This window comes from Apus apus, chromosome 7 (genome assembly GCF_020740795.1).
Source record: "Apus apus isolate bApuApu2 chromosome 7, bApuApu2.pri.cur, whole genome shotgun sequence".
NCBI lineage: Eukaryota > Metazoa > Chordata > Aves > Apodiformes > Apodidae > Apus > Apus apus.
The window spans coordinates 25108772-25136030 of NC_067288.1; the positions used below are offsets into that span (position 1 = coordinate 25108772).

A 27259-nucleotide genomic window follows, 5' to 3' on the forward strand; every position below is an offset into this window, starting at 1 on the left:
TCCCCCTGAATGCTATTTTGCATTTAAAATTGTCATTCAATTTCTCTGCTGTGGGTGAAGTAAGAGAGTCCTAGGAGTCCTTTCTAACAGACAATGAAGTGCCTGTTAACTTGCAAGGATATTAATTATTTTTTTAGGTCTATAAAATTAATACTTTTAAATTTTTTTTAGCAGAGCTAATTAATTATTTGTCACTTGACTGCACGTTTGCCTAAAAGACATGTTCTAGCTTGAAAATAAATTAATTCAGGAAGTCCTGCAGCCTTTGTTTTGCAGGAAGTCAGAGGAGGTGAAAATGGTGGTCCCTCTGGCCATTTCAGCTCTACCAGCCTGTGTTTGTCTAGGATTTTAACAGCACAAATCACACCAATGCTGTACATTTTCTGTGCAGTTAAAATATCCTGAAATATCTTGCATTGCCTATGTTGGAAGAAGTTTGGTTGCATTGAAGCAAAATGCTTTATGTTAATGATCATGATTATAAAGATTATGGTCAAAATGGTGACCTGTGATAACACTGCATGGGGAACAACATGAAATTTTAACTAACTAAAATAAAATAATCTGTCTTCATAAACACCAGGCTGAAAAATCTTGCTAGGTTCTGTTGCTTGGCAGACAAGTCCTTTTGCTTTTCTTAAAAGTGCAGGTGTTTAACATGTTCAGATTTCTTTTCAGGTTTAATATGAAGCCTGAGTTGGCAGTGCTTTGCTTTTCTTAAAAGTGCAGGTGTTTAACATGTTCAGATTTCTTTTCAGGTTCAATATGAAGCCTGAGTTGGCAGTGCTTAGTTCTGGGACCACTGCAACATTCACATAACAAAACCTGCTCTTCATGGTGTTTTGTGCTCAGCACCTTCTTCCATTTGATACAGTTTCATCTTTATTATTTTTGTTTGTTTGTTTTGTTTTTGTTTTTTTTTCTGTTGGTGTTGTTGTTTGGTTGGTTTTTTTAGCAGGGAAAATGAGCTTTAAGGGTAACAGAAAAATTGGCCTGACAACATGATGTAATGAACCACAAAGCAGCCTTCAAGGAGAAAAAGTAGCAGGAAGTTCTTTCATAGCAGGTATTAAAAATAGCCTGCACCAAGTCCTGGAATGCACACAGCAGCTTTGTAATGATTTTTCAGTGATATGCATTAGGAAATATTCTCAGTAAATGCTTTTTTCCTTCCTAACACTCAGCTGACATCCCTGAAGTTTGGCAATTCTTGGATGCTTCTAAGAAGTCTAAAATTATAATGTCCATTGGAATAACCTATCAATTAGCAAGCCACATAATGACACCATCTGATGGTACAATGGAAGTATTTTAATTTAATATAGCATTTTCATAATGGTACAACACAAAACACATGACGGAATCCACTTTTTCCCCCCCCCCCCAAAAAAAAAAGTTAGGCTGGATTTATTTCTGACAATGTAGCAATTTTGCACTAGAGGCACCAAAAGAAAGAACTCAATTTGGGTACATAAGGTATCTTGGAGCACTGAGAAGTCTTGCAAACGTTTCAAAAAAGATTTACTTGTTATTAGGTGCCTTTTATAAATGGGAGGCACCTCTGGAGGACTGACAGGAGCTGTATCTAACTTCTACCATATTGAGGAAACTAAATGGTAAATTATTTTAAAGAATGTCTTCCTCAGACTTTTTCCCAGAGATTGAGAAGCTTTCCCAGAGGTCTAGGCTCTGGATCTTTGCAGTATAATTTGAGAAGGTAATAAGGGAGATGGAAAATAATGGAACTCTAACATTTGGATTTTCACAGTCCTGTTGTTTTCTTGGATTACTCTATGTTCAGAAGAAATCTGCAACATCCTCTGCCTAGAGCAGGAATATCATAAGGAGGGCAACATCACTTGCCCACCCAACACCTTGTTTTGCCTTTTCTAACCTACTAAAAGACATAAGCCCTACCACAACCTTTAGACTTCCATGGCCACCATGAACTTCCCACTAATGTAATTAATTCAAATTTATACTTCCAAGACAGTAAAATTCCCTAATCTGAAGGGTCACGTATCTCTCCTACCAGGGTTAGTACCTACCTGACACACAGGGCCAGTATTTCCTAGGTTGCCACGTATCCAGATGTACCCAAAAGCACAATTATGGACACTTTTCATCCCCCATTCATGTCAGTGATGGAGGGTGACAGAAGTATTATGGTGGGTGAAATTCTGCCCATATTTTGGCTAACCTACTAGTAAGTTTTTTCCCAAATCACATAATGGAGATTAAATACCTGCTCCTAAATGGTCAGCTATGACCATGGTAAAGCAATACAAGTCTTTCTTGTTTTTTAAGATGAGTAGAACTCCACTCCTAGTGTTTGGTCTGGCTTTCCTGAGATGTATTTACAATGTTTTCAAAGCTAAAAATGCTTTTTGTGGAGCAAGTGAAGCTCCACATTGTTCTTTTTGAGAAGACAGAAAAACCTGATGAGATGCAATCAGACAAAACACCTGATTTATTTTCCCTCCTTAGCATTCTGCAGGATGATGACATGTAAAAAAAAAAAAATCTATATTTAACATGTGAAAAAACAGCACCACATTCAAAGCAGTTCTTTTTGGAAAGATACACAAATAGTAAAAGCAGGACAACAAATTAGCCTCTTGCAGTGAACCTGCTGTTTGATAAAATATTAAGAAACATCTTAATTGGCAGTCTGAGAGAAAATGAAATAAGGCACACTGAATCCATGTCAATAATTCATATTAGAAGGAGAAGGAAGGAAGTGAGCATGAGAACTGAGAGAAAAGTTGTGCTTTTCAAAATGACAAACATAATTTTTTAAGTTCAAGGTGTCTTTAAGGCCATGAAATGAAAGATTAACTGATTAAATGAGCAACAGATTCATTTCCTTCTAGATGCTGTCACAGAAATATACTTCTGGGAATCCAGTGCCTAAAAAGTAGTTTATGAATAATTATTTTTCTGCACTGATAGATATGCAAGGCTGGAGCTGTTGATGAGGGGAGGAACACTGTTCCATGCTGAGTATTCAGCAGTGCTCCCAATGACAGGAATTCTCATCATTCAGCCTGATTAGTTTACATGAACTGAAGCAAATAACACTCTGTATTTTCTTACAGATTCTATGCCTATTTTCACATAAACAACCATACCTTAAATCAGGCTTTGTCCACTTTGAGGAAAGGGCATTTGAGAGCAAATAAAGAAAGACAGGCTCCTGTAACATCTATCTTTTCTGCAAGCTTTGCTTCTCTCAGCCATTTGTGAATGTTCCTGAGTTTTATTGGATATATTAACTTACTTCTCACATGAGATTTGCTGTCACTGAATGTGATATCCAAGGTCAACATTGCAAATGTCATTGTAAACGAGAGCTTCTATTTTTGGCTGAATTTAAAACCTCTTTTCTGTCCCTAAACAAACATGGGAAACCTTATTTGCATATTCAGAGAATGATTTTCTTCTCTTTTCCAAAATTTGCTGTTATTTTACTTGCAGTTTCCCTTTTGTTCAGATACTTTTATTCGCTTCACTAAAGTTGCTGATGTATCTAAAATCATTTTGAGATCACCTATGCAGACCAAAGCAAAGCTCTGCCAAGCCACATTTCCATCCATTTTCCAGGAAGGCAGAGATTATCCTGTAGCACTGAAGGCTACACTTTCAGGGTGGGAAGAAATTCTGAATTTTACACCGTTTGCTGGCTCTGGACAACACAAGAATAGACAATATAATCTGAACTTGGGACAATTAACAGGATGTCTTCAGAATATTTTTATTATGATGATCTTTTCTTCTGCTTGAGCCAGCATTCCCCTGGAGAGGAAGAGAAATGATGCTGAGACAGCTTACTATTGCAAATTAATTGTATGGTCTATTTCCCAAGCATTTAATTTGGCCACAGCAACCTGTTTAACTCATCCGAGTTGTCAGAAGGTGACATTAAAGAGAGACCAAGTTCTTTAGAGGTGGCCAGAAATTTTCAAGGGATGAAGGGAAATGGCTGGCATTATTGCTTTTCTTCAAGTAAAGCCTCCTCTGAACACGTTAAGGGAAAATCAAGTGATTTAGCCTCACCAAAATTCATGCTACTTGAGATTTTTTTTGTTAATGTTGGCTGAAGAGGAACACTGGGCTGAAAGAGCAGACTAAGAAAAGAAGACAGGCTGCATATGGCATAAGCATATGAAACAGAGAAAAAAGGATAACATTTTTCACTTCTCATAACAGAGAAGTTTGAAAATTGGAACTTAAGTTTGGGGTAGAAATTAGGATAGATGCACCTGCTCAAACCTGAGCCATCTACTTGCAAGGCAGGTCTCTACCTGCACAAGTACGGATCAGTCCTTTGTGAAAAGGGCAATACATGAGGCCCCTGCTCCTTCCAAGCCAGTGGGCCCAAATTTAATCCTTTACAGCATGGTTTGTTTTTTCTTTTTTAGCTCTGGCATTCTAGGAAGTATTTCCATGTGTGTACCCCTTGTCTGGGTCCACTCTTGGTATGTGGGCCTCTGTGATTAAGCAATCCTGGATCCTTAAACCATTGCCTCCAACTTTCCCAGCCTGCTGTCTTGATTCTTCTCTCACAGCTGTATGGATTTCAGCTTCTTGAAGTCAAGTTTGATTCAGTCTGTCAACACAGGAACTTATATTCGGCATAAAATCTTTTTGGGACCACAAAGGCATTATTTTCTAGTTAGATAAGTCATGTTTTCCTGGGAAAACTTGAAGACAGTGGATAATGGAGACAGATTAGGATTTGGCATTTTATCAGACTCAAAGAATCTCGCCCTGAGTAAACTCTGCTTCACTGGAAATATTTATTGTTCAGGAAGCAACACTGAAAATTTTCCTTGTCATGAAAGAATTCTGCAGAATCCAATAGGAGAAGGTGGCATATCACCCCAAAGAAGACTTTCACCAGCCTGATTACCACCCATAATGATGTTTCCTCCTTCCACAAAGCAGAGAGGTGTGAGCAAATACTGCTGATAGGGAATTGCTCTTGGAGAATAGGACACAGACATTTCAGTTATAGGGAGCAGAAGACTAATAGATATCAATACAAGTTTGAAATTGATAAAATACTTATCCTGGTACATTTTGAAGAGAATCAGTTCCCACTTTGTCAGCATAACCTAAACATGACTCATTTTCAGATAATTACCTTTCACAATGTTAGATTCCAGAGAAACACGATTCTGAGAAGTTCAGGGATTCACTCCTTTTACTAACCTGACCTTGAAGGAAAGATCAGTTTCATTCTGTGCCTCGTCCCTGCCTTTCCTGTCTCCCCTTTATGGCTTTTGAGAAGCCAGAACCACTAGTGACATTCCCACTGCAGGCTCTGTGCTCCTGCCAGTTTCCCTGCCCTGGGCACAAACTTGTTCTGAATGTTACTCAAAAATCCTAATCTGAATCTTGGTACCAGATATCCATTCATTTATTAAGAGCAAATACAGCAGACAGCTAATGCTGCACTTTTTCTATTATTCAAACCTGCTGCTAACAATGAAGAAGATGATGTCATTCCCTGGATGTGACAAAGGACTAATATTATATGCAGTAAAAACAATGAGTCAACAGTTTCTATGCCCTTGAGGTCAAAGCATTCAACAGTTTGGAAAGTCGACTGTTCTTTTTGTGCACAGAGCTTGTAGTTGTATATTAACACAAAATGTATAAAATCAAGATATAATTAAAAGAAAAAACAACACTTTTTTTTTTTTTTAGCTTTAAGCAGAATGTTTCAAACTAAAAGTCCAATTAAATTAACTTATGACATAAACTGATTAATATTTTTCCCAGATATGTTAAGTACAATATTGCAAAACTTTGGGGGTCAAAACCCCATGATCTGTGTTATTACTTGCATGACCCTGAGAGGCACTTTGCAATTCCCAGCAACATCAGTAAGAACTGTGAATATTAATGCAGTAACTAAATAACATGAAATGTTCTGGAGATATTTTGTAATGATCTGAAAGATAAGGAAGACCTTTAACATGGAAACGTGTTTTGAGAGACAAATGAAAGCAAGGAGTCTAGGAACCAAAGTTTCTCAGATTTTCTGGAATTTTGACCAAATCCTGGCCATCAGCTGCATCCAGCTTGGGCTAGTGCAAGAAAGGCCTGGTGTTGATACAGATCCTTTCCTCAGAAAACCTACAATTATTATGGAGGATCGCTATCCTCGTACAGACAGTGAAACTGAAGCACAGAAGTGACAGCTCAAGGTAATTTAAAAGTCAGGAGAGTCTGTAAAACAATCCAGATTTCTCAATCCCTGCCCAGCACTCTGCCCACTGGGCTTCATTGCCTCACCAAGTATCTGCTGGATATAGCTCCTCTTCAAAGCTAGAGATCATTTAGCAACTTTGAGAAATTTTCAGCTCATCATATTGTTGTCTATAATAATCTTATTTTATGGAGAATAGACTTGCCAAATTAGATCAGGCTGCTGACACACGACCAAAGGCAAGGACATCCCAGGTCAGCTGCAGCCTGTGTTCCTGTTGTCCTTGCAGACCAGATTCAGAGAGAGGAGAGCAAACTGGATTATATCTACATGGGCTTCTATACAGGAAGAAATACCTTTTTGCCTGCATTGAAGCTAGCTGACAGTGTTCCAGAGCCCTAGTGTGGAATAAATACTACTCATCATCCTGTTAATTAATTTAAATTAAACCTTAGACTCTGAATCCCAAGGAATTTCTTCTGGCATGCTGTCAAAGTTTTCTTAGTTTATGCTGACCACTTGTCACCTAAAATAACTGCAGGCACAACTTGTGTAGTAGATCCCAGGCCCAAATGATAACTTACCCAAAATCTGGAAGAGCACATCTGGCAGGCAAACTGCTCAGCAGCCTGACAGCTTTATTAAAGAAGTAAATGCAAGAGGGATGGCTCAATCTGATCTTTAAACTCTGTGTCTTCTAATGCTTAAGAAACTCTTATCTTTCAGATATTTAAACCAAATATTTAAGCCCTAAAGATAACTCAGGTGTTAAGAGTTCTGTCATCCTGCTCAAGCCAGATGAGGAAGCTTCCAAGTTATCCAGCAGTCACAAGGGCTCCAGGGCTTTGTGTGGCCCCTTGCAAGTGACAGAACTCACGGGATTTTAATGATGAAGAATCATATTTCTACTACAAATTCAGTGACAAGTTGCTCTTATAAACTCAAACAATATCGGACAGATTTGAGACAAGGTAAAATGAAGAGACTAAAGTAACTGACAGAATTCCTCTGGATATCTCGAGCTAATTACAACTTGTCTGGCATGCAGCCTCTGGTATTTTCATTCCCATTGTCACTGATTCTCCATAGTGATGATTAAGGAAGGACACATTGATTTTGCTGTCACGTAAAAGCGCGATGAAACAGAGTTCCCGTGTGAAACAGACAGACATTAGAATCTTTTTAAAGTCATATTTTTGCAGGCAACATCTTTTACTGCTTAATGAAAGACAACATGAGATTCACACAGGCTGCAGCAGTGTCTGGGTGCTGAGCAACAGAATACACAGATTTGTTCCTTTTCTGTCACTATACAAATACATGTAATCATATTGAAGGTAAGGTTATCATTAGTCTATTTAATAAGTAGACATATGAAGAGAAAACAAACACAGGGGCTCATACCAGTGTGTTCCAAGAAGGGATCTTACCTGAGCTTTCCTTTTAAAGTCCTGACCCCAGCAGCAAACTTAGAAAACTTGCATAACATCAAGTACTCAGTATTATTGAAGCTGCTCCTTTGTTAAACAGGATATTACAAGTTTGAACTATGGACAGAGATTCCTATTTTGGAAAATACTGAAATCATAGTTCAAATTAAACATACCTTCATATTATCTTGTAAATCAAAGCTTACCTAAGCAGGTGACACTTCCAAAAGAATGTTGTGATGAGCTCCCCACAAGAGCAAAGGCACATTAATATTAACTTAGAGGCATCAGCCACCTTAGTATTTCAAAATTTTGCTCATATGAGACCTGACAAACCTAAAGCTCTGTTCAGTGTTAGTTTGACTGTCAGCACAAAAATTACAGACCAGTAGCATTTATAAATTCATAGGACAAATGTATTCTTACTATCCAATAATATAGATAGAAAACAACAAAAAGCTTTTAATGAACTCATGAAGCAAATCATGAGGCTTTGGGCTATTTTGTACATGTGTTTATCACATCACCATTAGATCCATTAGTAGGTCAATCCTATATATGTTGCAGTGTCTGTTTAAAACCTCACTTTTAACTATAATTTCAACAAATCCATTTACATAGTATAGCATGATATTTTTGATCTGCAACAGTCCTACAAGCTCCAGGATTATGAACAGAAAAAGTATCAAAGAGCATCAACTAATTCTGGTTGTACCACTGGTAATACAACTGGCATCATGCAGCAGCATGGATATAGATTTTGCTATGGCCCAGGGGTTTATATTTTTGGTAGGTTTTAATTCACTTCACAGTTCTACTGTTACATTTTTCATGTTTTAAATACAGGCAAAAATGTTTCATAATAATAAAAAAACCCAAATCTGTTTAGCTGGAAGGCCTTTTGAGAGAACATCATATGCTCTCCTCTCATTATTCCATAAAGTTAAGTCTTTGTCTTATTTTCTCTTCCCTGGTAATTTTCTGTTTTTGGGAGGAACAAGAGGAAAACTTTATACAAATTCTAATTTATTTTCCCTTGTGAAACAAAGCAGGAAATAGGCAGAGCATGCATAATACATTAACTATGCTTTGTCAGTGTTGTCTGTGGAGAAGAGGATGGCATATAGAATCTGATGGATGTTCCCTCCCTGTTCTGGACAGATCCATACACCCTTCCAGGAGGGAACCTGGGAGACCATGAGTTGATGAGCAATTTTCCTAAGTGAATAGATAGGTCTGAAGCCTACACTGCTAAAGAGAAATTGTGAGAGGGGCCTCAATGTACACTGTCTCCAGCTGCGGAGATGTAGATGAACCCAAATCCCACATCCTGGGAGCAGCACCAGGAACAGATGTCTCTTTTCAAGTCAAGGTTGGAGCCAACCTGTTCCTGAGTTGCTAGATGGGGCTGGGAATGATGTTGGATGGAGAACAGGCCTCTTCCTGGATCCTAACAGACAAGCAGGCACAGAGGGACTTCAGGTACTGGGCATGGTGGGCAGGCTTTCTTACTGAGCTGAAGAAATAGGGCAAGATTTTAGATAGGAGTAATTTTCTTGCAGAACATATGATCTGCCCTATCAGAAAGAACTACTGCCCACACACAACATTCTACATAGCTAGAATGGTATCACTCAATCTCCTTAACAGAAACCTGGTACTGTGGGTTTGGAGACCAACTGAAAAATTTATTTTGAACTTTCTTGTGTATTCAGATGACAATGTACTGTCTCCTTCCTGATCTTGGATTCAAGTCCATACTGAAAAATAATTTTGAATGTGATTAAGAATAAAAGTTTATGTGGATTTATTTGTAAATGCTGGTTATGGGCCTCCCATAATTAATCAGGGTTTTCTTCTACAAGTCTGGAAAAGTTACTAAGTAGGAAATTGCCTGCTTTCTCTTGCAAATGCCCTATTATGTGTGAGTTTTTAGACAAGAATAAAATATTGCTTTTTAAACGGGAGTGGATATTATCACTTCACATGTGCTTATATGTATTTCCTGTGCTTAGATATAGCCTAGCAATAACAATACCACAATTACCAGAATGTATATCTATAATGTAGTCCTGTGTAAATCAACAGAGAGCTGAATGAGTTGCACACATCCTGCAGGATACCACTGCCATTCTGAATTGTTTCCGGTGAACACTGTGCATCTGCAGGATGATTTCTCAGTCATGCTCATGCTAACTCCTAACTTAGAATACTGGAAATTACCTTCTCCTCATATTTAATGGGATCTAAATATAGAGCTAAAGCATGTTTCATTCATTATTGCCTAAAGGAGAAATCAGAAAACCACACTTAGAGGGGAAACAGTTTTGATGTTTTAAAAATACTTAACAGGCTTTTCAGCAAGAACACTAAATTGTTACAAATGTTTCTAGGGCAGATGTTCAGGATTTCAATTCTGTTGTCAAATCACTAAAATAATGCATACCTGGGGTTTACCAGCAGTGGAAACTTACAGGTACAATCTCAGGTGCTCTGACATCCCCTTTAGCATAGAGCATCATTTCTTCCCTATGCAAAATCTGAAAAATATACATTTTTGAGAGTAATTTGATGAAACCAGAGAAAAAACAAAGTCCAAAGTAAAACAGAAATATGTAATTTTAATTGCAGCACACATTGCAGCCATCCACTCAGAACAGTCTTACAGGAATACTCTTGAGTGTCACTGCTGAGAGACAGTTAGTCCAAACTAACTGGACTAACTCAGAAATTAAATCTAGTTGAACTATTCAGTGACTTTGTACTTCTGGTTAGTTCTCTGATCCTGACTTTCTCAAATAGAAGTTTGGAATGCAAAGTTTTAAAATACTGTAAACCACTTTAAAATATAATTTTAAAATATTATCCTTGGAAAAAATAAAAGAAAGAGGTGACAGTTGAGTTATTTGGCAACTTTTAGAACTGGACTCAATAAGCCTGAACTCTCGTTCTGCTTTATAGCTGGGGGAGAGACCATCTTTCCTGGGTATATATAATTTCCAGTGAGCCTCTTACAAGCCATTGGAATTTTAGTATGTTTTAAAATTACAATATAGCAACTTAGAGAAAATATATTATGAAAATCTGGTGTTTTGCTCTTTCTGATTCAGGTCTACCATACTAAAAAGAGATTCCAGCAGGGAGCAATAATCAACTCAGTGCTCACTTGAAATGTATTTTAAATGATCCCTTTTTCTTGCTGCTTTTTGTACAAAATATTGTGAGGCATAAATGACTCAAACCTATCTGTTGAGGGAGCTCATAGAGAATATCTACAGTGATCCCACTCAGACTGCAGACACACCCAGCTCTGTCTACATGTATGTGATTGATACAAAAAAAACCTTGCAAACCTGTGATGTCGTTAGAAATCCAGATAATATTATGTTTATAAAAGAATTACTAATTATTTCATCATGCAGATGCTTTAGTCAGTTACAAAAAGCAGGTAGAATTATCAAATTATATTTGTCTGATTTATTGCTAACTTTTTAGCTGTGGCACCACCTTGTGGACATTTCTACACGGTATGAAAAGTCGACCAGAGGCAACAAGAGCAGGCATTTTGGAAAAAAACAACAATTCTATTCGCACGCGATTTGTTAAATCAGAGCAAAATAACTAAATTTAAAAACTTATTTTAAAAAATCCACTTACGAAATAAAGTGTATAATAAATATTGTCATCCGTGTACTCAGTTGTCTTTGCAGTTTCTACCAACTCTTCTGAGTACCAGCTCAGCAGAAAAGTGGTAGCTTTTGAAAGTATTTGTCCTTCTTCTTGCCTGATGAACTAGCAGTGTCTGAACCCCCGTTCTGTTGCTGCTGTGCAAACAGACACTAATCATACAAGTATCCCAAGCAACCAGATTTGCAGTCAGAATTATAACACTGCACACATGGAGAAAACCTTATGTCCTGCTCCAGAAAGATAAACTCAGTGGTGAGAATAGTATCCAAGCCAAGTCACAAGAAAAATCATCTCTGACAGAGATGAACTGGCGGCCATTTGAAGTGCTTGCTGAGAAACAGCAACAAAATTGAACAAATACTCATAGTTAACAAACTTTTATAGGGATGCTTGCTTGACATCTAAGTTAATTCTGAGCAGTGATGTAGCATTTGAGAAAACCAAACCACTCTGGGAAGAAACCAAGCACAGAAAGTCTCAGTCTAGCTAAAATGAGATCTTGAGCACTGTCAGTCAGGGAAGGAAACTCATCTGCCCTGGGGTTTGCAGATCTTACCCAGAAGCTGTGGCTCTGGCTGCGTTTGGGTGACATGTTACTCACATGGATTCCCCAGCCTCCACCCTTCTCTATTCTTCCATGATTAGTAAAGTAGGTAAATAATCACTGCTGCACAGCCTCGGAAGAGGAGGGATGAGGAGTAGAGCACTGGCAGTGGCACAGGCTCTGGAGACTGTCAGCTGCAAATAATCCGATTTACAGGTACTGCACCAAGAAAGAAACCTAGATGACAATGAAATTCAAAGTCAAATTTAGTCTTTGTTAAATAACCATTTTTTAAATATTTTGCTCATTATCGGAGGTTACCAGCTGAAAAATGAAGACTGGAGTGGATTACAGGAATGGAGTTAACACAGCAAAGCAGCCTCTGAGGGTTGTCCATTCCATAAGGTCACTCTGAAACAGAACATCAGAGAAGATCAGAATATACATCAATATGGATTTTTAGGAAGTTAGAGTTAATTAAAATGTCATGTAATGCAATTATATATTGCTCAGTATAAAGCCTATCTTAGAAAACCATGGTTTACTAACACAGCTGTTTGAGTTCCTGGGCCATCAGAGACAGAACAGTCTGAACACAATGGATGCACACAATAACATTATCTTCACATTAAAACTTTAAACATTAAAACATTACACTTTCTTTTTTTATGTAGATATTTGGAACCATTTATCAATCATTCCAGAACAGACACCACCCTTCTTGGAACTGGTTTATTTCCTTTGGGAATAGCAGTATTGTACCTGTTTTATGAAAGAACATCAAGTAAAATGCCATTTCCCCCCTTAATATCTCATAAAATTAAAATACCTTTTAAAACATGATGATGACAATACAATTTTTACAATACAGATATTTTTAGAACTGTTTCTTAAAAACTCAATTTTATTTTGTTCATTTTTCAATAAACAAAAAAAAAACTCTCAAAAAGATGAAGCAGTGTATGTGGGTAAAATTGTTTTCCTTTAGTATATTAATAAATACTATATAAATATATTACAGTAAATATTACAGTAATTTTAATTTTTTGTGCTCAGTAATTCCCTAGCATATTTTTAGTGATTATTCTTAAAGATTGACTATTAAAATTACTTTCAATTTAACTTAAAAATTTGTTCCTGAAAAAATAAGGGATTTTCTACCCCTTATTCATATTAAATACAGAGATTCTCCTTAGGTACCATCCAGGTACAATCTGTTCCTGTTGCAATCATTACACTAGTGCAGCCTTATTAATGGCTCTGGATGTATTTGGATGGAAGTTTTCATCCAGAAAATTGCAGCAGTGGTTACAGTAAACCCGGGGTGAGTGGCACAAAAGAGACTGTGCCAAGTCTATTCTTGTACTGAACTCAGTTTATTTTTTTATAAGCTGACCTTTCTTATTTTCCTGAGCAGGTGAAAATGTTATTTTGTGTCTCATTCAGCTGATTTGCTTTAGAAAGGAAGTTAACTAGCAGTGTGGTAAAAATAACCTTGTTCTTCCATAATGGTATTTTCTCCAGACTTGGAAGTCTCCTGAAAGTTTGAATTATCTCTTTCCTGAAAGTGAACAAAGTAGCATGGCACTATATTCAAATAATTCCCTTGGGGTTTCTGCAAGGACTGATTTCTTCCAGAATTAGTGTATCAGCTGCAAAACCAATTTGCACAGCATGGAACCTTGTTATCACTCCATGTATTACAGAAGCCAGACAAAGAGTTTAAAAGTATTCAGCAAAAATCCACTTACTAAACTAATACATGTAGGAGACAAGCCCCTGAAATTGTGGTGCTAATCTGTATGGCTTAAAGTCAGAGTTCTGTATTTTTAAATGTCACCAACACAGAATTGTAGTGGGTATTACCAGAAAATGGGATGGAACAGGCAGAAATCTGGTCAGGCTGGAGAAAATTCTGGGAGGGAAAGAATGGGTGAGAAAGCAGCCAGCACTGCCAGGGGAAGACTATGGGGTACGCAGCCCCTAATGCTGGGGAGCCAAGGGGGTTCCTACCATAGGGAAAAGTGGAGATGGGCACCAAACCCTAGACATGAAAGCTTCAGGGGGTCCCTCAACAAGAGAAGAATGTTGAGGTGACATTCAGGAAGTTTTCAGAAAGGGATGGATAAACCCAGCCTCCTCTAGTGCAAATGCAGCACCTACTTGGCCTACAGAAAAACAAAGGGCACAACTCTTTAGCTATCAAAAGACAAGGTGAAATTATTATGTTATTTAATACTTTATTTATTTTTTCTCAGTGAATGACAGTTGCATAAGCCTCTATGCTTACTGGACATTAGATTTAATTTCCTGTATTACTGAGAAATGGTTGACTTGAAGCTATGCCAGGCTTGGACAGATATAATAGGCTAAGAATTTATAAAAACAGTAGAAGTAGGAACTGCTGCTAGAGGTTTCATTTTAAAATAACAGCCTCCCCACCAAAAAACCCATCCCAGGGGAAGATCATTGCAATCAGAGGAGATATGCCTTAAAAGCAGTAAGTCAGGGGAAAGTGGTTGTAGAAGATGGGAACTTACGACTAAGTTTATTTGACCTTCATATATTATTTAGGTCTGAAGACTTAATTTTGTGTCTTCAGGATGATACAGCCATAGGAAAATATGATAGTTTCTGATAATTAGCATGAGTGTTACTTCTACATTTATGTCTTAGTCTATAACACACAATGAAACTCCATACATGGAAAATAAACTTATTATCTTATTGTTACTTACTCTTTCATTTGCTGAAGTGCAAAAATGAAATGAAATGAAATAAAATGAAATTAAATTAAATGCTTTATAATCCTTATGTAATGTTCCTCAATTTCTTATTTTCCAGAGTGCTTTCCCTCTTTCTTAGGGGCAATATGAAAGACAAGGAGTTTTCTAAAGAAGGAGGATCCAGGAATTCTCAATACTGCAAGTAGGTTCCTCAGCATTTGCATGATGGAAGCCACAGGTAAATCTTCCTATCACTATTCAGGTGACCTACAAAAATGAATTATCTCTACCTTTCCATAGAGATCTTGTGTCTATTACAAAATGCAAGCCATTTTTAAATTTCAGCTTTCTTATTCTGAAGGTGCTAAAAGAACAGTTACAAGCTAACTGTATGAAGTGCCACGGAACATGCAATGTGATTATATATTTAGATTTTACCTTGCTCAAATTATGACTTTGTCAGCTCCTTGAGTCGAAAGTATGTGCCTATAGTATGTGTCAAAATACACTCTGATTTCTTAATATCAGGATTGGCAAAGAAGGAAAGTCTGCAACAAGCCAACAAATTCTGCATCATACAGTACTAAATACTAATTTATAGAATAAAGTATATGTTAAGATTTTCTAGAGCAAGATTAAGCTGAAGTAGGTGTTCAGACAGTGAGAGAGGCTGTTAACCATCTGTAGTCCAGCTGAGGTTAGAGATCATTGTAGGTATTGACATTGATAATAAGACCCAAGTCACTTCTGTGTTTGTAATTTTAAGCCAAATATCACTCTGATGAGATCTTCAAAATAGCGTGCAGCAACCACAACACCTTTTCTGAGCCTCAGTCATGTGGATGTATTTCAAGGGCCACAGTCCTTGCTTTCTCTAGGATTCCTACCCAGCCAAGTTCCAGCTAAAACGCTGACAAGACCTAAGAAAACTGCTTCCAATATTCACAGCATCACCGAGGTTGGAAGCACCTCTGTAGATCATCCAGTTTCTCCAACCCAGCTCAAAGCAGAATGACCCAGAGCAGGCTGCCCAGGACCTTGCCTGCTTGGGTTTTGAGTATCTTCAAGGATGCCAACTCCACAATCTCTTTGGGGAAAACATGACAGTTCTCCAGTCTCTTAAATCATCTTCACTGCTCCTCCCTGCGCTCGCTCCAGCAGGTCCATGTCCTTCTTGTTGTGGGGAGCCTCAAAATGGGCACAACACTGCTACTGTGGCCTCACTAGTGCTGAGTAAAGGGAAATAATCACCCCCCATGACCTGCTGGCACTGCTTTTCCTAATGCAACCCAGAATGCTGCTGGCATTCTCTTCCAGTGTCTGTTTTAAAGATACAACAGAATTTTAAGAACACAATTAGTTTTACATTTTCAGGGCCTACTATATACCAGGGTAGTACAACATATACTGATCTGCTAATACATATTTTATGTCAGCATCAGGGATTGTATTTATGCTGGTGCTACATGCTTTTCCTAAGTAACTGACCCACTAAAAATACTTGTTAGGGATGACTATCCACTGCCTTGTAAAAACATCTGTGCACAGAGTATTTCTAAAGGTTAACACTGAAAACCTCTAACAGTGCAAATCTGTTATTTCTGTAGGAATGAATTCATCTTGGAAAACTTCAATTCTAAAGAGTATGAATTCTCAATTTCATCATGTTTTTAGACTTGAGTTCTAAAGATAGCAGATTAATGACCATTATGTTTAACTCACAGATAACCTTTGTAGCAGTAACATCCAACTCATAAACTTCCATGGTTTCCAAAAGCACTCTACACTGCTTCAGGAGCCAAAAATCCAGTTCTCCCTCATGTATTCCTGAGAATCTTCCACTTCCTCTGCAGCTGCCAAAGTGCAACTGTGGACAATGCAATTATGTACTGACAACACACAAATTTTCTGTGGAGAAAGGTCCACAGACTTTCCAGTGGGTCCTCAGGCAGCCTAAAGCAATGAGATGTTCTACCAGATTTGTTTGTCTTGGCACGGAAGAGAGCAACCTTGTTCCTGAAACCACATTCAGTTCCTCAACTATAAACAATTTTCATCAGTTCTTCCATCTGCAGTATATGCCTTTGTTTGGCAAACAATTTGCAGTGTTTCTTGTTATACATGTTAAATTGTTTCTGTTCTGCATGAGCTATGATGACTTAAAGGACCAAAGTTCCATGGGGTGGAATGAGTTTGTTCCCTCTGAATCCAGTGGTACCCTTACTGCCTGGGCTGGTCCGTGATATCTTTGCATTTCTCATAGTCTGGGACTCCAGAACACAGGAACAATTAGGTAAAGCAAAACTCCTTGCCATTAGTGACATACCAGTACATGAGCCAATATGCAGTCTAGCTTATGCCCTTTCACCTTCTGGAATAGTTTAAAGTAGGACACAAAATATTCTTCCAAAAATGCACAAAGTCCTTCCCATCCTTTCTCCTATAAAGCTATGCCAAAAGCCCTGGAAAAGCCTTTCAACTCTTCAGCTAACATGCTCAAAAGAAAACTGGGAAACTGGCAAAAAACCAGAATATAATTAGGACAACGCTGGGATTCAGATTAACATTATGAAAAGCAAACACCTTTCATACCACTCCTAGCTCTCACATATCGTGCTGAAGTGAGGTTAAAATTCAGATGCTAGGAAGCAGAGTAGCTCTTCCCAAAACAGCAGTAGATTGGCCCAGGTGGCCACAACCTGTGTGATTTTTCATGGACTGACTTTCAAAGTGCCTCAGAGCTGCTGAATATATTTCTCAGCTTTTTCCAATGCAGACCAGATGTTGTATTGTGATAATTCTCTCATGGGCCTTTTCCATTTTGACTTTCCATCAGCTAAGGATCCAAAGAGACATTACTTGAAAAACAGGAACCATAAAAGAGCCAGGAACTTATAAATTAAAACATAAACATTAATTTGTTTTCCAAGATACAGATGTCTTTTGTCAGTTCAAGCCTTGATCTTTGCACCAGTTAAAGGCAACAGTTGTTCTGTGGAGGCATGCACTGGAAATTAGCCAACGGGCATTAACTTTTGGTTCTGATTGAACTAGGGAAAATTTGAAACAGAAACCCAGAATTAAAAGTTGTGATGATAATTAATGGCTGATGCCATTTTAGAATGTTCATGACATCAATACCAGAAAAACTGTCTTACCATAAGGAATGGCAGGATTATTGAGCCTTTTGGACAGAGCTTGGAAGAGGGGCCAGAGGTCTTTCCTTCTCCTTATCTTGCTGATCTGTTTATGCACAGGGACCAGGATCCATCTCTGTGGAAGTGGATCCTATGGCAGTGACTAACAAAAGTGGCAGTGGGGTTAGGGCAATTTGGAACCACCACAGCTCCACAGGAAGGGACAGGGCTGGAGGAGGAAGGAACACAAGATAGAGACAGTACAGGTGCATGGTAGTGGAACAGGTTTACACCACAGACATGAAAACCTAAGTAATGAACTGTATACTTCAAGTAATGATTCTGGTAAAAGGCTACAGTAACATCAATATTGTTCCTTAATAGCTTCTACAGCTCTGTACTCTTGCAGAAGTCAATTGCCAAGATGAAACACTGTCTGGTCAATAATCATGAACTCTGGCATGAAGGATCGGCTCTGGTGAGTTCATAAAGAGGTAGAGCAAAAGCCTTCCTCCTTTTGATAAGAAAAAGAAGAATCTCTTTGAAGTATAAGCCACCTAGCTGCAAAATCCTACACTGCTGAAAATAAAACACGAGGTACTGTATTAAAATTACATACCAAAGTTGGAATTTAAATGTCATTATGGAGACACATATAAGAGAACACTTTATATTACAAACACAAGTGCTCAGAGCTCAATGGCACATATATATAATTTTGTAGTAACATATTAAGCTCTCTTTTCAAATGAGCATTGAAAATATTTCTATCTTTTAAAATGCTAGATCACTTGATATTATTACTTCTCTTAACAATTTTATACCAGTAACTTAATATGCAAATATTTAAAATAGTAGAAAGGCTAGAGGCAACCAAAGAAAACGCTTACAAAAATGTGCATAATAAAGAGATAAGGATGAAGACTTCCTTTCTTTTTTAACATGGCCTAAAGTGTGCACTAATTTTTTATATTTAAAAAGTAGCAATTCCTAAGTCATGCCTCCTCATTCCCTTTCAAACCAATTTTATACACCTACACAACTCTTCTGCCAGTGGATTACTGCAAGTTTACACTTAAACTTTTGAGTTTCCAGTCCTGCTGTATTTTCTTGATAGAATCTGTGAGTACAAGAGATTCATGTTACTCTGCAACTTTATATTGGCTTTGCATGGCCAGGCTTTGGCAGCAGGAGGGGCTACAGGAGTGGCTCCCTTCTCATGTGGGCATACACAAGCAACTGAACTTTCTAATCCAATCTAATACAAAAAGTATGAATGCTTGCCCTTGTCTTATCCTTGTCCAGAGACTTCTGCTTTTACCAACACTGGTTTCTAGAGCATTCTGCTCAGAATAAGGAGATACTCTGTCCTTTACACCAGGGGCTGTCCTGTCTCTGTACTACCATGAATTCACCTGGTGGATCAGGGATTCTGAGCAATCATTATTCCCTATTTAGACACCTCTGGAATAAATTATTGCTTTCCAATACCCATTCATTACAACTTTTACATATTCATTGTCTTTTCCTAGGCTACAGCTTCTTCTCTAGATTTCACACCATACTAACATCTGCCTGCACTTCTCTTGACGAATTGATCCTGCTTCGTTATTTAAGTACAGGAATTCTAAGTAGCTGTTCCCACTTCATACACTCTTCCCTAGAGGGGTGAACTAGCATCTGCTGTTCCCTGTCTACTGAGGAAGGAACACCTTTCACAGAAAGGAGCCAGAAAGCTCCTTTCAAGGCTTCATTTCACACTAAGAAAGACTTTTCATTTTATTGCACATGCTGGTTCCAGCAGAATTTGCTCTCAGGTAAAATAATTAGTTCTGTATATTGCTAAAGTCAGTATTTCCTTCCTTAAGGAGCAGACTGAGGTAAAAACTGACAACAAGCATTTTTCTCAAAGGTTTTGCCCTGGCTCAGACAATTCCTCAAAGATGCCCATCAACAAAGCAAAGAATTCTATTTCAAAAGAGGGTTTGGATCACTGAGAAACAAAAGGAGTCAGTCAAAAACTCCTAAGCATCTCTGTAACTCACTATTTCCTACCTGAGAAAATCATCTTCAAGAAGTCTATGCCATTATCTACACAGAACAAAATTTCCATACTGTCCAGCAATAAGAGTACTCCCCAGTTTATTGCAAAGACTACCAAAATACCTTCAGATTTTCTAAATATTTCAAATCTGTTGTGCCGAAGTAGTTGTTGATCAGTTGTCCACAAGATGGGGCCTCTACAACGGAAATTTTCCTACCCAAAATCAAGATTCTGATGCAAAAGCTCTGAATGGCATCACAGTTGACAGAAACACTGTTGGCCCTTGCTTTCAATTTCTGGCATAGGAACAGTCCTCACAAAAGAAACCCCACTCCCCACTTCTTTTGTAAAAACAATAACCTCTCAGGAAATCAAAACAGCAGAAAGTGATTTGACCTTGTCCTTAACCTTTGCTTTGTGCTGGTGTTCAGCTCATGGCAACATGCACCACTACAACCCTCCCACACTTTGCAGAGATGCTGTAAGGTCATTTACTTTTTAAACAAGCTTTTGTGGAAAAGCACACAGTCCAAAATACCAAGTGTATGTTGTTTTGAGACATTTCCTAAGTCAATATGAATTTCTAAAGCAGTTTGCAAGTCCACTGTTAGGGTGCTCCTGGTAAGGTGATAATGTCCAAAAAAAAAGTTAGAGAAAGTACCTCCACAGTCTGTAATTTCTAGAAACTTAACAGAAAGAGGGAAAAGTTTGCTATTATAAAAACTAACTGGAGCCATGCACTTCCAAATAAATGAAAATTTATTTTTAGACATAAAAATGTTGAAACATTAAAAAAAAAAAAAAAGGAACAGACTTACAGTAGCTTTAACTGTCTTGTTGCCACTGTGTGTGGGAAGTGTTTGTTTAAACAGTATGTGGTTTGTTCTGCTAAAAACAAAGGCCTCCTTCCTCTTTTGCCAAGTGAGTAATATTAAACTATTGAGATTTTCATGTCTTATTATAGGAACCTCTACACAACCAAACCAGGACAGACTAACTGGGACTGTACAACTGCCTTCTTGTAGCACGAGAGAAATGAAGAAGACTCGATCTTCTGTATGATATAGTTGTTTTCTGAATTTTTGCAGAAAACACAGCATTCTGTCAGACAACAGAAGTGTTTGTGCATGCAAAAGCAGATACTGGTATAAATTTCCAGCCTCCAAGAGGAGGGTGCACACACATAGACTATTCAAAAAGTAAACCTGAACCTTGAGAGGAGGAAACACTTCTGGCCAGATGGTAAAGTTAATTTCCCAAAGACTAACTCCTCCCCAGTGCCAGCAGCATTCACAATCACCTACTACTTTTCTACAAAATCTTCAGTGATTCCACATCACCTTCCTTCTGTGCAGTTTTCAGTACCTTGTCTCCTGCAATTCATCTAGCTAAGCTGCCACAGACCAGATTTTCAAGAGGAAACATAAAATAGTACCCTTCAGAATAACCATCTGGAGAAGCATAAAACAAGAGAATCTGAGTAGGCAGGAATTACCCAGAGAAGGATAGGGAGTGACAGTGCACTACAAACTGAAGTCAGTGATGTTGTATTAAGAAAAAAGGAAGCACACCGAGTTTGATAAATGGCACCTTTGCATGTACTAAATAATATTCTCTTTACTTGGCACTGAGGTTTCAAGTGGAGTACTCTCTCCAGCTTTGGATGCCAATGCTAACTGAAAAAGTGGACCAAAGGAGGAGTCTGCAGATCAGTGAAATGGATGGGAGATTTACAAATGATGTTCCTTAAATAAAAGACTGAAACAAAGCAGCAATGTAGCAGTATTCAGATATCTAAAGTCACTGCAACAATGGAGACAGGACACACAATAAAAAGTTTGACTTGTAACAATCTTAGATATTAGGAAAAATTTTGAGATTGCAAGGAATTAGAACACAGTACCTGCAGACATCACTCAGTATCCAGAAACCATTTCAACAGCTTTTTGTCAAGGAATGACAAAGATACAGGTGATTTTGGACAGAGACAGAGCTGTACTTCAGAGGGCCACACTCTGTAAATTCTCATTAAACTTCCCATATGTCATGTTATCACTCTGTTATAGTAGAGGACCTATCACTCCCTAGTGGAAGAAAAGAGACTTCAGGCTATGGGAAAAATGGTGAAAACCAGAGAAACAGGAAGACTTAGGAGAAGGTGAACAAAAGATGTTTTAAGTTGCACAGCAGAAAGCGTATTCAACTTGGACAGATGATAAATGCCCCAATCCTGTTTCAAATAGGAACAAGCATTTTGGATACTGCCTTGCAGTGAACTGAACCAAAAGTCTCCATGATAAAAGTAAAATCCAGATGACATGATGTCATGTTCAACTTAATTCTCCTCATTAGTTGAGGTAATTTTGGCTTCTAAGCCTGCTATTCCAAATATCTACTTTTCCCCTACATCTTTGGCAGCATATCCCTGACCCTGCAGTGGCAGTACCTGATGACTGACACACTGGCCACTGGTGAACTCTGGAGCTCGCTCCTTGAGAATTCGGGAAGTACTTACACACAGCAAAAGGTGAAGGAAGACCAACACTTCCATTACATGTTAAAATTAAATTAAAGTTGATTTAAATGAAATAAAATTAAAATTTAAAAGATGATTAGTTGAAAGATAGATTTCTGTGTATTGAATATCCACTACCTGTTGAATGCCATCCCAGTACTCAAGAGCCCCAAAGTCTGTCAGGGGGATGTGCCAGCAAGTCACACTCCTGCTCAAACACAACAGTTGTCCTGCAGTAAATGTATTAATATTATGCATTATTATGTATTATTAATAACTTAATATTCTGCTATTGGAAACTTCACCACCCATTCTACTTACCCAATTTTTAACCTACTACCATGTTTTCTTACTAACATTTTCTAAGGATAAAAAGAAGGGTGAGAATGAAAATAACACAGCAGTAATGCATCTGTTGTAAATCATCCCAGAGAAATGAAACAGTATAAACCAGTCTGGAACCACTTGGGGGTTATCTGTGTATAATCTACTGCAACTACAACCATTCCTGAGACATCTGACCTAATCTGCCTTTCAGAACCTCCAGTAAGTGAGATTACCAGGTAACCATTTCCAGTGCTAAACTACTTCAGCAGTTTGAAATAGCTTCCTAATGTCTACCTTAAATCTCCTACTCCAAGTCCATCAACTCTTGCCCTGGATCCACTGGAACATGAAGAAAAATGTATTCCTTCTCCCTGGAGAGAAACTTTTTTGATATTTTTGAAGATCATTACCACTTTCCCCAACACTTTCCTCTCCTTTTCTTTAGACTAAACAACCCCAATTCTTTCAGACTCTCCTCTTAGATCATGTTTTCTAGCTCTCTGATCATTCTTGAAGTCAAGACTGGTAATATGTGGTACACCAAGAAAAAGGAAAACTGCCTCCTACACAAAATTCACCAAGGATCTGGGTGACAGAAGGTTTATTTGAAGAGGTTACTTCTGTATGATGACTGTCTGCTTTGTTGTATTTTTTTAAATGCCAAAATACGTGTCCTTTATATTCTTTGTGACATACAGTGTAGGAGATCCAGTGCACAGAGAAGGTAGGAATTACACTCCTTGGTGATAAAATGTTTTGGATCCATGGAAAACAGCTGTTATGGAAAGCAACATTTTAATGCCAGTAATGGAAAACCCACCCTTACCAAGATAGTCTCTGGGATAAATTTATGTGTGGTATTTGTGATACAAGAATAATTTAAGCAGAGGCTTAAGTCATTTTTAGAAACATGAGCAAAACGCTGCATCACAAAGTGCATTTCCGGGAAATGTATCAATTCTGTAACTGCTTTCTAGTGTTGCATTCACCCTCCCTTGGAAAACAATATACAATTGTAATACATACTGAGAAATGTCTACGGTTCAGCTAAAATCAACAAAACAAAAAATAATCATGTGCCTTTTAAAGATGCTGTGTTCTTTAGAACCAGGCAAATTAACTCAGTCATTCCCATAATCAGATTCACATATATAATAGAAGAATGTAATTTACTTCCATTCTCCAGAGGCATACAAGGCCTTCACTTCCAGAAAAAGGTTTTAAAATTGTAAAGTGCCTTATTCACCAACATTACCTGAACAAACAGCACTGTCTCTGAACCCATGGGTAACGTGGCATGGAGAGCCTGCACTCAGAAGTTAACTGGGTTTCTGTATCTGAACTGAGAGAACAATCTTACCCAGAAGGAAGATAAGAACATAACAAGAGATTATAAGTGCTAGGAAAATAAGCCTGATGGAAGAAAGTAAGTAAAAAAACTTTTCCATGCTGAGGACAGAAAAGGTCTTTCAAAACCTTTTGTTAAGCAGTCATGAACACAATAATTTTCTCCGTTCTGCAGCTCCTGGACCACTGTACAACTTTTGATCTGGTGGTGCAAAGCCATTATTAACCAGCTGCCTGACACAACAGGAGTGAATGGCCTAGAAAAACAAGTGGCTTAAACCATCCCTACTTCGAAGAACCCAGTAATGAACGGTAATAGCTCTTCCCCTTTCAGAGCTTTCACAGCTGCAGTCTGTCATGCTGCAAAGCCAAATGTGAACTACTGCTTCCTTTTTGTTCTCTGTGAGTCCATCATGGAAAGCAGATCTCTTCTGGCATTTGACAAGTCTCTTGTCTTCCAAATGGAGCCCAGGCTGGAGCATCTGGTACCTCCTAACAGGAAGGTTTTAACTTGGCTTAGTAGTCACTCCTTTTGGAGATGAGATAAAGAAAGGCAACACCTATAGTGTGGGACTCCAGAATACGCACCAGCTATGCCCTGACTGCATATCAGGATGAGACCAGAAACCCGTATTTGCCTGATTGTTTGCAGAGAGACAACACCTTGGCATGCCAGCCAGTGAGGAGGCACCACTTGCTCCCACAGGACCTCCTCACTGCAGGACTGCAAGGCACACTGTGGCACACACCTGTGGCCTACACTGAGCTACACCAAGAACATAGGCTGAAGCTCCACAGAGAGAATAAACCATGAAATGACAACCGAGTAAGGAAGTCTTTCTAGTTGTCAGTAATGTTCTTCCTGATGTTACCACTGCACAGCTGAAAAGACCAGTAAGGGCGCTGGAGTCTCACCACCAGGTTCTCACAGCTCTGACATTGCCTTAACCTTGTCACTAGGACTAGGTGAGGCAGTGGTTTGCTGGATCCTCTCCAACGTCTTCTTGCCTAATTAAACCAAGGCGACATACTCACAGGATAAACACCCAGATGACCAAGTCATGTACAACTGTCGTTGGCAAAGCCTCTCCATCACAAGCAACGCATTCATGCACCATTTTCATTCTCAGTTTCTTAGAGAAGCCTAAAACTGTTTGTACCCCCTAAAACGCCAGTAACAACTTTTCTATTGCTACAGGTTTTACACTGGGGCTGCCTAAGTTATCCAGTGATTTACGCAGTAAAACGAAGTTCCTCAACAGTAATAAAATGAAATCTCCAAGGAAGAACTCTAGGATAATCAGAAAAAAACTCTGCTCCCAGGCTAAGGGGTCCACCTCAGGACCTCTCAAATGCTTAAGTAAAGGTTGTAGAGCTAGATGTACCACTGTGGACAACCAGTTTTTAGATACTTTGACCTAAGATGGAAGCTCTAGAGCAAACTAGGACTGATATGGACCAGCAGAGAAGCCTCTGATAAACACTGGCCATGGTGTCCTGCATTACCAGCCATACTTTCTAGCTGTTGTCACCTGCACCGATTTTGCTTCACTTAAAAAAAACACAAACTGTAACAAAATGGATTTTAAAATATTTTCTATGGGCCGAATCCAAAAGCCAGAAAAGGATTTTGAGGAACTATCCCAGATGACAATGGACTGGGATTCCTGCAAGGAACATTCAAAGGATCATCTTGTAAAGGAAAAATATAAAAAAAGTGTTGTTCCCCTCTGTGCTAGCATGCTAATGCAGTGAAAGAGGGACATTCACTCTCTTGAAATGTGCATTTATCTATACTTATCTATACTAATACCGGTAATTTTTAATTAAGAAACAGCCTTAATACCTGCTTTTCACATGTAGCTGATCATGCTATGTGCACACAAAAAGCCTGAAGACCACCTTCAGAAACATAAAAGCGATACCAGAAGTGCCTGCTGCTTCTTTTTGCTCCACTTTGGGGGAGCCACACACAACTACACCCCGAGTCACGCCAGCGACAAGCACCAGAGGAACCCTCCTTCCTCCCCGAGGAACAGCCCGGGGCTGAACCACGCGCTGGGGAAGGCTCCTCGGCCTCACACGAACCACTGCCAGCCGGGCCGGGCCGGGCCGGGGCTCCCCGAGGCCGCGGCGGAGAGCAGAGGCCTGCCTGCCGGTACCGCGGCCCAGGGCAGCCCTTCCGCCGGGCCCGGCCAGCGAACCAAAACAAAGCGCGCCCGGGGGTGGAGCAAGGCGGGACCCACCATTCTGGGGGCCGGGGGGAGCCCATCGCCTCACCGGCGACGTCAGCCTTACCCCGCGGGGCGGGCCGGGCTCCCCTCCGCGCCGGGCCTGGCGGCTGCTGAGCCCGGCCTGGCAGGGAGGAGTGAGAGGAGGAGCCAGGGCGGCCTGTGCGACAAAGCCCAGTGCGCAGGGAGCGGGTGACCAGGAAGCAGAACCGCGCCGGGCTGCCGCGGGGCGGGCGCAGCCCACCGGAGCCTGCTGCCCCACGCCGGCCCCCGGGGGGTGGGAGGCCAGTCCTGCCCGCCCCCCCCCCCCGGCTTGAGGGGGTCGGGGCGGCTGCGAAGCCGAGCGGGAGGCGGCCGGGCGGGTGTTAAGCCGCTTAGGGCCGGGGTTGGCATGAGCCTCCCCGGCCGGGCGGCTGCGGGCTGCGCGCTGCGGCGGGGAGGCTGAGGGCGCGGAGCCGCCGGGGGCTGGCGGCCCGTCCCTGAGGAGGAGGAGGAGGAGGCGGAGGGAGAGCCCCGCGCCCCGGGAGGAAGATGGGGAATTGCCTCAAGTCCCCCACCTCGGATGACATCTCGCTGCTCCACGAATCCCAGTCGGACAGAGCCAGCTACGGGGACGGGGCTGAGCCGGATCAGGAGCCGCCGCCGCCATATCAGGTAGGGGAGGGGGCGGGCGGCGCGGCGGGCCGGGGGGAGCGGGGCGGGCGGCGGGGCCCTGGGCAGGGCGAGGCGAGGGGCGCGGGCCTGGGCGGCCGCCGGGCCGCTCGCCCTGAGGGCCGGGCCGGGGCCGCGGCTGGCGCCCTCCCGCCGCCGCTGCTGCGCTGGGCGGCCGCCCGGACCTCTCCCTTTCCGCCCTCGCGTACCGGGGGGGAAGCCGCTTTGTCTCCTCCGCTCTCGCAGCTCGGGCCTCTCTCGGCAGACGGGAGGCGAGGTTCCGGCGGTGAGCGCCGGGCAGGCCGGGCCGGGCCTGGCTCGGGGCGGAGGGGATCGGCCCCGCTGCCGGGCGGGGGGCGGCCGTGGGGTCCCGGCGGAGCAGGAGGAGGGGGGCCCGGCG

General features: G+C 40.3%; 1 protein-coding gene and 1 long non-coding RNA gene across 2 annotated transcripts in view; both read left to right on the forward strand.

Annotated features, from left to right (window-relative positions):
- The window catches only part of LOC127387275 (uncharacterized), a 28438-nt gene extending 6038 nt beyond the window's left edge, over window positions 1-22400 (forward strand). Inside the window, exons 2-3 of the long non-coding RNA XR_007890082.1 lie at window positions 14726-14845; window positions 22207-22400. This is a non-coding gene — a long non-coding RNA (uncharacterized LOC127387275). The remainder of the gene's footprint in view (window positions 1-14725; window positions 14846-22206) is intronic.
- A 3983-nt stretch (window positions 22401-26383) lies between these two features.
- Window positions 26384-27259, forward strand: part of RNF11 (ring finger protein 11) — a 31391-nt gene continuing 30515 nt past the window's right edge. Inside the window, exon 1 of the mRNA XM_051625417.1 lies at window positions 26384-26862. Coding sequence (XP_051481377.1) covers window positions 26740-26862 — 123 coding nt within the window. The 5' untranslated portion in view covers window positions 26384-26739. The remainder of the gene's footprint in view (window positions 26863-27259) is intronic.